The 10,000-nt window shown below is 47.3% G+C and overlaps 1 protein-coding gene across 9 annotated transcripts in view; it reads left to right on the top strand.

Annotated features, from left to right (window-relative positions):
* Window positions 1-10,000, top strand: part of myt1lb (myelin transcription factor 1-like, b) — a 123,921-nt gene that overhangs the window by 85,748 nt on the left and 28,173 nt on the right. For all 9 annotated transcript variants that reach the window (XM_054741952.2, XM_054741954.2, XM_054741951.2 and 6 more), the window contains 2 exons: window positions 2,333-3,487; window positions 6,948-7,082. In XM_054741952.2, the coding sequence (XP_054597927.2) occupies window positions 2,333-3,487; window positions 6,948-7,082 (1,290 nt within the window). The remainder of the gene's footprint in view (window positions 1-2,332; window positions 3,488-6,947; window positions 7,083-10,000) is intronic.

Raw genomic sequence — 10,000 nt, 5'->3', positions numbered from 1 at the left:
CAAAATAATTATCATTTCAGGTTTACTGATGATTTTAAGATCCAAGCTGTTGCCAGTCGAGCTTGGATCTGCTCTTCCTGAAGAGGATTTGGGACTGGGATTTGAGAACCCCCTGCCCCTTATCTTCCCTCCCTTCCCCCTGTGATGCACCAAACACCGGGCCTGGCAGGTTTCTCTGCTGCAGGTTTGGTGTTGCGCCCACGCACCACGATTGGACCTGACAGTGCCTTCAAGTCCAATTAAGAATGAGGCTCAGGGAGAGGAGCGCGCTAACCGTGTTTGGCACGTAGCTCTATCCACCCAAAGTGTTGATGTGGCATCTCAGCAGCTATGCTCTTATTTTTTTATATATTTTTGCAGACATGTGGAAACATCTCTGCAGACTGGTGTTCATTAGCGCTCATGGCGAAGGTCTTATTCTTAATGCTGCAGCCATGCCACCACCTCTCTGCCCTGCTCCTTTGCTGTGGCTGGCTGGTTATTAGCATTAACTCTTGATAAATACGAAACATGAGCATTCCCAAATCCCTGTCTGCATGGAGCATACAGTCGGGATTATTGAACATTCAGATTTGCTGCATTCTCCATACAAAATAGCAAATGAAACCTTTCTGTGTGCATCGATGTCAAAGTCTCCATTCAGACCAAACAGCTTCCAGGCAGATCTGGATCTGCAGGTGAAACGCTGCAGCTTCTCCGTGTTTCTCAGCAGCGTGCACATCCATTGTTGCTAATCCGACGCCAGTTCAGGGTAGGGCAGGTCCTCTGTTCCCTCCTTAATCTGCTTCGCTTCTATATCCCTTTTGTGTACCTTGATTGCTCTTCAAATTGCTTCTCTTTGCCATGTTTCCTACCATCAGAAATGAAACCCCTGGTGCAGGAGGTTGCTGTAGGAAACCCTCCGCTGTCAAAATATGTGCTTGGTCATTCGTGACTGCTCCCTCTCCTGGCTCTGAAGCCCTCTTCTGCCAAGCAGCGATGCTACATGGCTCTCATTACTTAGGATTGTGTGAGAGAGTGTGTGTGCACTCTATGTGAGTGAGGCCTTTCTAATAATAAATGACAAATGAGCAACACTGTGTAGCACCTTTCAGAGTCAGAGGACTCCAAAGCACTTTACAGGGTATCATTCACCCATTCACACACACATTCACACACTGATGGTGATGAGCTACGATGTAGCCACAGCTGCCCTGGGGCACGCTGACAGAGGCGAGACTGCCGAGCACTGGCGCCGCCGGTCCCTCCGACCACCACCAGCAGGCAAGGTGGGTTAAGCGTCTTGCCCAAGGACACAAGAGCAGAATTCTGGGGATCCTTCTGATTGCTGGACAACCCGCTCTACCCCCTGAGCTACTGCTGCCCAAACTCTCCTTCGGCTCGGCCTGGATTCGAACCCGGGTCAGGTGCCCTACCGGTGGAGCTATCCATTTGACGACAAAGTAAGGATGTATTTCTGCGATTTAAATGTGTTCCGTTGTGAAAGTTCTGTGGAAAACGGTGTCTAATTACAACCACTTGTGTGTTTTTAGACTTTAACTCAGTCTCTTGCTGTTTGCTGATTCTCACCGATAGTGATTAAAGCTCAGACGTGTTGCCCCTGCGTGTGCGAGTGGCCCTGTGGCTGCATGTCCTCCACAGGAATGTAAGCGGCGAACGTGACGCCAATATGAGCAATGTGCTCTCGGCCGCTCGGGGCGGAAAAGTGAAAGCAGAGATTGGAAGTGCTCCAGGAGTGAGTGCTTGAAATTACTGACAGAAGAGGTTCGGTAACCTTTTGCAGTCTTTCAGAATCAATTAGGCACTGAAAGGAATTCTAAAGATACAGAAGATTTAATGAAAAGGAGAACTTCACAAGCAAACGATGAATAGCTGCCGACTAGAGTTCATCACATTACAGACGGAACATCAAATTATGCCTCAGAAGTCAGGTTTCACACAAAAAAGGGTTTCATTCGGTGTTTTGAATGCAAACTGCTGGCTAGTGAATGCATTTTCTGATCTGAGACTATTTACAGACTTCTTCAGAGACTCAAATCTTCATTTTCAAAAGAAAAAAGGATTCACTGTAAAAACAAGTCTTTCAATCACATTACAGTTGTTTAATTCCCACAGCTTCTCCGAGACTTTCCCCAAGCCACAGCGTTTGGCTTCCTGTGGCCATTCACAAATGTGGACGCAAGCTGTTGTTAAGACTCTGAAAGTAAATTATTAGAAGGAAGCAAAGAGTTCCTTATTCGATTTAGATGGACCAAACCCAGAAATCCGATTTAGCAGTAAAATAGAATGACGGAAATGGAATTACAAGACGTTTGTTCTGTCTCTCCAACAGAGGACGATCAGATGAGCACGGGCGAGGGGCATGGCGGCCTTGGCGGCGGCAGCGGGAAGTCCGGCCCTGCGGCGGAGAAGGACGACAACAACAACGACGAGTACGAAAACTACGACGAGCTCGTGGCCAAGTCCCTCCTCAACCTGGGCAAGATCGCGGAGGACGCCGCCAACCGTGCCATGACCGAGTCAGAGATGAACAGCAACTCGTCCAACAGTGCCGAGGATGAGGAGGATGAGGAGGAGGAGGAAGAGGAGGAGGAGGAGGATGAAGAGGAGGAAGAGGAGGAGGAGGAAGAAGAGGAGGAGGAGGAGGAGGATGAAGCGGAGGAGACGCAGCGGGAAGATTTGAGTTTGGATGTTGACAGTGACGTAGTTCGGGAAACGGTGGACTCCCTTAAACTGCTGGCACAGGGTCACGGGGCGGTTCTGTCCGACAGCTTAGACGGACAAGAGTTTCAGAACAGTGCCGCCGGGATTAGAGACGAGACCGACTGCTCCCACGGGGGGAACCCACACAACGGTGGAAACGGACAAATTAGGACCAGCAGTAATGGACAAATAGAAAACAGTGATGAGGAAGTGTGTTTGAGCAGTCTGGAGTGCCTACGGAACCAATGCTTTGACTTGGCTCGGAAACTAAGTGAAACAAAGTCCGTCGATCGAAACGGACCGACCCAGCTAAACCATTATGCATGCGGGGACCCTAATCAGCAGCCCCAGCATCACGGCTACGGAGACTTTCACAGTCGCCAAGATGACAGACGGTTACTCGACAGGAACTATTCCGACATGGACAATCTCATGAAGCTGGAGGAGCAGCTGAGCCCACGCTCCAAGGCTTTCTCCAGTTGTGCACACGATGAGAGGTATCACACCCACAACCACAGGGACTTTGATGAGGACACGGCCTCCGTGACTTCGGACCGATCGGAGGAAGTGTTCGACATGACGAAAGGAAATCTGTCCCTGCTGGAGAAGGCGATTGCGCTGGAGTCGGAACGTGCCAAGGCGATGCGGGATAAAATAGCAGCAGAGGCGGCGAGAAGAGAGGGAGTGAGGTACACTCATGAGGACCACGGCTCACGGCACGGGTACGGGGTTGAGCGTAAAGCCCGGCTTCCGGATGGCATGAAGAAGCCTTTCTTCCACAAAGGTGAGTGGTTCTTCCATCCCAGACCGCTGCACACTTGGATTCTGGTGGAAACCATGTCCTCACACGTGTTTGTCACATTTGACAAGCTCAGGTGAAATCTGTCTGTTTCCTGTACCCTGCACACGAGACCAGACGGCCCGCTTATTCTGGGAACCTCAACGCAAACCTAGGACGAGCTTTTTCCAGCCAATTTGGAAATTGGCATCTCGGTAGCAGCGTGAGCGGCAGCAGCGGCTTATGTTGTTAAAATAGGCCAGCATGGAAACATCAGAGGGTAGGCTTGTCAAGCATAAGTAACGGCAATCTGCACGGTCTGTTAGGACCGCAAATCTCATCCCTGCGATGCAGCTTGGGGTAAAGCTGCTATTTTTAAACCTGCACGAGCATTTGGGAGAAGAAGCTGTGAAACGGAGGACCTCAGACGTTACTGAGGACTCGTTCAGCAGCAACTGAGAGGCAAACCTCACAGATTGATGCTTCATATTAAAACAGAGACAAAAGATGCTTCGCCATTGTGGACACGGCCGTGCGAGGCTGTACACGCGTGATAAGCCTCTGATCATCGACTGCAGCGAGACGCAGACTAAAGTAGGCTGCTGCTCCCCCTATAAGGAAGATATCAGATGAGAGCAACACATAAGAGCATGGCAATCCACAGCAGGATGATAATACACCTCAAATGCCACACAACTCACAGCAGGTTTATAGTGCTGCTTAAATGCCACACGAATGCTAATTTCAAGAGCCGTCCGTGGCCTTTGTGTCTGGATAATGTTGGAATAATGAGAGGACGCAAGACGGTTGCACGGCGATAGCATCTTTCCTCGGGCGCGATAGCAGCAGACACTCGTTGACCAGGGTTTCTGTGTGTGATTTATAAAGCAGAGCGTGGCGAGGGAGGACGCTTTCAGGAGAGCCGGCGCTGCCTGAGAGAGGCATGAGGTTGAGAGGGAAATTGAACAGTATCAGAATGACCGATAACGAACGACAGGCCCACTGACTGCACATTAATTATCCAGAGATGGTATGGTAATGGGGGCCATTTGCTATGCAAAGCGCAGACCGTCCCCAGCCACAATCAATATCCCCTGCTTTCTAATATGCCTTCCACTTGGCTGCCCCCGCTCCCCGCAGCCGGAGTGATGCTCGACGAACGCCGGCGTTGAGTCCGTGTTGGCTGCTCACATGCATGAAAGAGGAGAAGGGCTGCTGAAACACTAACGGTGGACGCATCGATGTGACTCGAGCAAAGCCATTACACTTTCTGCATGCAGACCAAGTTCCATACGCGACGTAGCGCTTTTATTCTAAACTCATGCGCCCCTAATGGGACGGGGATGGATGAACGCCACAGAGGATGATGAGGCGCTTCTTTTCTGATGAATGAGACGTGGGATTTCGTTTGGTGACTCATTTGTAAACGTATGATTAGGTGAGCCCTACGCCACCTCTCAGGTTTGCACCGTCAGAACCCTTAGTCCCACTTCACTCCATTATGTTTCTGGCGGTCCCGTAGTCGGAGCGACTGAATTACGGCGCTAAACCCCATCTGCTGATCCAGTCGCTCACACAAACCTGAAACCTTCCAACTCGTCATCAGCTGCCTCTAATGTTATTGAACTGTGGCGTCAGATAGGACATTTCATGTTTATTTGAGGAATGTTTGACTTTCACAGTCAAGAGTTTATAAAAAGTGAATGATTGCTTTTCCGGTACTGTGGGTGCAGTTTGGTGCGTTTTGGAGGTAACCAAGTCTGCTCTGGTCTGGAGGAAATAGGAGCTCCAGGTCTTTGGGAGACACGGGCAGTCTCCTCCGGAGTAGTTCAGATCCTCACAGTCCGCTCGATGAGCTGTCACGTGAAACTCAAGGTGGTTTTAATGCAGAAAAGTGTGAAATTTTAAAATTATTCTAAACTGACTGATAGGAAACGGTGTGCTGAAAGCCACTTGTGCATCTGGGGTTTGAAAAGATGTAAAAAAAAACACATTTTTACTTCACAAATCTTCATGCTTTGCTATAAAAACTCCATGATTAGAAAAGCCACCAGTGAAGCATGTTCTGGTCCTGCTTCTTCAGATGAATGCAGGACTAAATAAAAACCTGTAAATAAAAAGTTCACTCATATTCACGCCTGTTTGGATTCAAAGGTCAAGGAAGTTGTTTTCAAATGTTTTCTGCATCGCAAAGACAGAAGCTGCTCAAGGAATGTGAAAATACGGAAAATGCTGGAGGATATTTTCCACCTGATTCCAGTTTCAGTCACATTAAAGTCTCTGTGGAATAAAAATGTCGTATTTGTTTGGAACTGTTTATGTACAAATAATCTCTTTAGCTCAATCCGCTTTTTTCTTTTGACAAAATTTAAACTTTTGTGAACCACAAAAGTTGCCAATGGGCCAATCAGATGTGGTGTAACAAAAAAATGCCGGTTTGCTTTACATGATTTTTCTACAGAGGTGTGTCCAGGCTTTAAAACGGGGGCCCAGGTGGGACACTCATTTATGAATGGGTGGCACCAATGGTCATGCTTTCTTTTGTGTGTGTGTAGGGGGGGGGGGGGGTCACCCCTCACAAAATCATTATTTTTTACAATCTAGTGAATTTGTTTCATATTGTGTTCACTGCCATCTTTTTCTCTCTTCTTTTAGCGTTTGTCGTGGTTAGCAAACATCTTCTTGGTTCATTACTGCCACCATCTGGAGTGGAGTGGGACTGTCACCAGGACTCTAAATACCATTTATGTGAATATGAAGAAATAGTTAATAGTAGTAATGATAATACAGAAACGTTATGTTGGTCAGGGCTAGAAACCAACGCTAAAGGTGCGTGCTGCCCCCTACTGTTTTGGGGTTTACAACCCTAAGCGTTTTGTGTAAAGTCAGTTTAAATAAAACTCAGTGGGGACACACCCTGGGTGGCTAACCAGATTCCAAGGGTGGTATGTGCTACCCCCAGGCCACTCCCTGGACACGCCCCTGCCACAGGAGCATCCAGAAGTTCCTGCTGGCCCCGCCCCTTGGTGCACTGACGATGCTTCATCTTGCGACTGCAGCTTGTAAATAAACACATCGTGCTATGTAAACAGCGGCAAACTGAGAGACGTGTAAAGATTTATAACGTGCCGGTCAGATGGCATTGATCCTCTCTCTCGTCTACGCTGACAGCAAATCAGCCTGTTTATCTGCAAACGGGAGAGCTAATAAGACATTATTTATAACGTTTACACAAACACATTTCAAAATGGCCATCAGGTCTGTTCTAAGCATCTAGTTTATTTAAACTAGACTGAAATCTCCTTCGGTCTATTAAACATTTAGCTTCTAATCCACAGTCTTGCTGGTTGGACGACATGAAAATGTTTTATTTTAAAACTTTTTGAGCAAATTTTTTGTGATTTTTTTGCCACAGAATAAGAACTTCTGGGGTCTTTTTAGCATCGTCTCCTTTTTCTGCACACAGACGCGTCACGTGCAGACAAGAAGGAAAGCAGGTGTCCGACGCCCGGCTGTGACGGTACAGGTCATGTGACGGGCCTGTACCCCCACCATCGCAGCCTCTCGGGTTGTCCCCACAAAGACAGAGTTCCACCAGAAAGTGAGTGACTTGCTCAAAGGCACCCTGGTGTTTGTTTGGTGTTCAGGAATCGGCATGGTCCACTGCTGTCTCGTGTTTGTAGCCGTTGAAGGGTTGCAGCTGTGATTGTGACTTTTTGTTTTGTGCACAGTTTTGCTTTTTTCAGTTAGTGTGTTGTGTTGGTGAGGTGCAAAATGAGACCTGCGGGATGGTCGAGCTGCCCGCTACTGCATGATGCGGCCACAGGGACTGACGTGATGGACAGATTACCATAATCCAGCTCAGGTTTTTGTCTTGGTGAAGGGATGGGTTGCACGCTTCTTCCCAGCATGCCGGTGCATGAATGAGTGAACGGAAAAGGTCAAAGTCCTTGTTCTTCACTCATTCTTGCACCTTTTCCCCGGTAATAGAGTCCTAATTTTCATTTTCAGGAAGCTTGAAAATGTTCACAGACCTTGATAGTGCTGAGCGTGCTTCAGTCATCCATGGCACAAACCCTGTTCGTTTATTTGTAGTCCTCGCTCAATTAAACGGCGCTGAAAGGAAAGGCAGTCTCATATCTGTTAGCCACAGATCAAGAGAGGTGGCAACAAACATTAGCCTTGAATGAAAAACGAGTTTTCCCTCCGGAGGACCTCCGTCTCATCCGTCCCTGGGCAAACTCATCTCTTCTGCATTTTTCATCAGCCGTGGCGTGAAAAGCAGGTTGTGGTCTGTCGCGACCCAGACTTTGGTGAAAATTAGAGCCAAAGGTTAGTCGCTGTTAAAGATGAAACGTGAAAATGACTCTAAGCTCTTGATCAAGAGAATCAAACAGAACTCGGACCTTTCGGGAGTTCTTTGTTGAGATTGTCCTTTGGAACGTGACGCTCCTCGACTGTGTCTGAGCGTTTATCTACAGGTGGTCAGTTTTAGGTAGATTATAAACGAGAACACATGTCAAAAAAATGACTTCCTGCAGAACATTTACAAATAAAGTCATGCGTTATCGTCACAGAGGCTTTATTTAAGAGTGCAGAACGATCATTCTGCTGAAAAATGACCATGAAGTGCATGTTTCATTTTTAGGACTTTCTTTTGGCTCAAATATTTTAACTAAAAAAATATTAAAGCTTTAAAAAAACAAAAATGTGTGAATAAATGAAGTATAAAAGTAAGGAATTAGATTAGAGTATTTTCTAGCTCCAGATAGCTGCAGGTTTAAAATAAAAGTCTTAAGATTTACAATAAATTGTCCTTTTTTCCCAGTTCTAAAGTTATGGATGGTAGTTAATTGTGAGCTTTATTTATAAAGACTGAATAATTCTATAATGGAGGGAAAGACTTTGATCCAATCAACGGTGGCACTTAAAGGTGTGGTTCACTGAAAAACTGTGTTTTATGATTATCTCTGATTCCAACGGGTCACTCTGAGTGTTTCATGCAGGCTGAACATGAGAATAGTCTCCTACACCTAGCATTAGCATTAGCTTCTGATAGAAAACAAGACAGTGGAACTCTAGGATTAGAAAAGCCTGACATGGATGGACTCGCCCATCTGGACTCACGGCGGGGAAGGCTGTTGTTGGTTTAGCATCTTGGCTCGTAGATGCTAACCATTAGCATTAGCAACTGCACCACACAGCAGAACTCCTCCACGCTTGTGTTATTCGTGGAGATAAAACATCAACGTTGCAGAGTAACCAGAGTCAGTAGTAGAGTCGTGCTGCTGTTAGCCAATCAGAGGAGAGATGTCCACATATCAGGAAGTGAGACTCCAGATCCTGTCGTCTGAAGCTACTTTCTCCTCCAGCTGACTTTTCCCTGTTGACACAAGCGCTTCTGGGCTTTCCACCCTCGAGTGCGACTTACGAGGAATCCGTTCTTACTAGAGACTTGATAGAACAAGTGACCCGCACATTTACATTTAACTAATGCGCTTAGTGACCTGTCTCAACTCAAGCTGCATCAGCTGAACTTTGGTTTTACAGTTAATGATCTATTCCGTTTTTAAGACATCGAGATTAAATCCAAAAAGGCGACAAAGCAGGAACAAGATTTACAAGCTGGACTAACACCTGGCAACCTGAACCAGGTGTGACGCGAGGCAGGAAGTTCCTACAGAAGCAAAAATCATGTGAATGTCGGCTTCACCACAGAGGTGAAGGATGACTTCATTTACGTGACCTGTTAAGCCTGATTTATGCGTCTCTGTCTGCGTCAGTGCGGAGACACGCAACGCCATCATCCATCCTTGCGTAGGGCTCTGGCAGGCACGCAAGTACGTACGGAGTCGAGCCCACTTTTTTAAACATCCGTCGAACGAGACGGATTACGCAAGCTTGTGATTGGTCAGGACGCCGCTGTTGTTTACAGCGCCGCCATTGCAAAGAGAGCCGAGGATAACTAGCGGCAGACACGGAGCCGCTTGAAGAATACCTCGTGAAAAAACTCTAAAAATATGAACGTTTAATTCTCCCGTGACTGGAGGAGTGAAAAGATGCGCAGCAAGCGTTTTATTTGTGGACGGAAATGACAGGAAACGTGGGTTTAGAGGTGGGGAGCGCATGAAGCGGTGGGAGAATGAGAGACAAATATGTCTGTGTTAAAAGTCTCTTATATACACAAAAAACACAATATAAACACACTATCTTGGACCGATACATGACAGGATACCACAGAACAGCGCTACGCCCTCTGCTGTCCTGCCGGGGAATTGCTTTGCAACACTCCCCAGGAGACGGAGACGTATGAGGGCAAAACGCTTCTGTCAATCCGTGTCTGTCCCTTGCGGAGCTGACGGAGAAGCATGAACCAGGCTTAAGGTGACGCGTCACGCAGCCCTGAGTAAAAGATTCAGCTGAGCTTATCCTGTAGCAGAAGGCCAAACCGATCCAGAGTGGGCGTGTTGAACTGAGAAGGAGAGGTGGGGGGCGGGGCTTTATTCAATTACCTGAACT

The sequence above is a fragment of the Nothobranchius furzeri genome, chromosome 18, assembly GCF_043380555.1.
Source record: "Nothobranchius furzeri strain GRZ-AD chromosome 18, NfurGRZ-RIMD1, whole genome shotgun sequence".
Lineage (NCBI taxonomy): Eukaryota > Metazoa > Chordata > Actinopteri > Cyprinodontiformes > Nothobranchiidae > Nothobranchius > Nothobranchius furzeri.
Note: the sequence above shows the minus strand (reverse complement) of the source record. Positions and strands in the feature narration are given on the sequence as shown.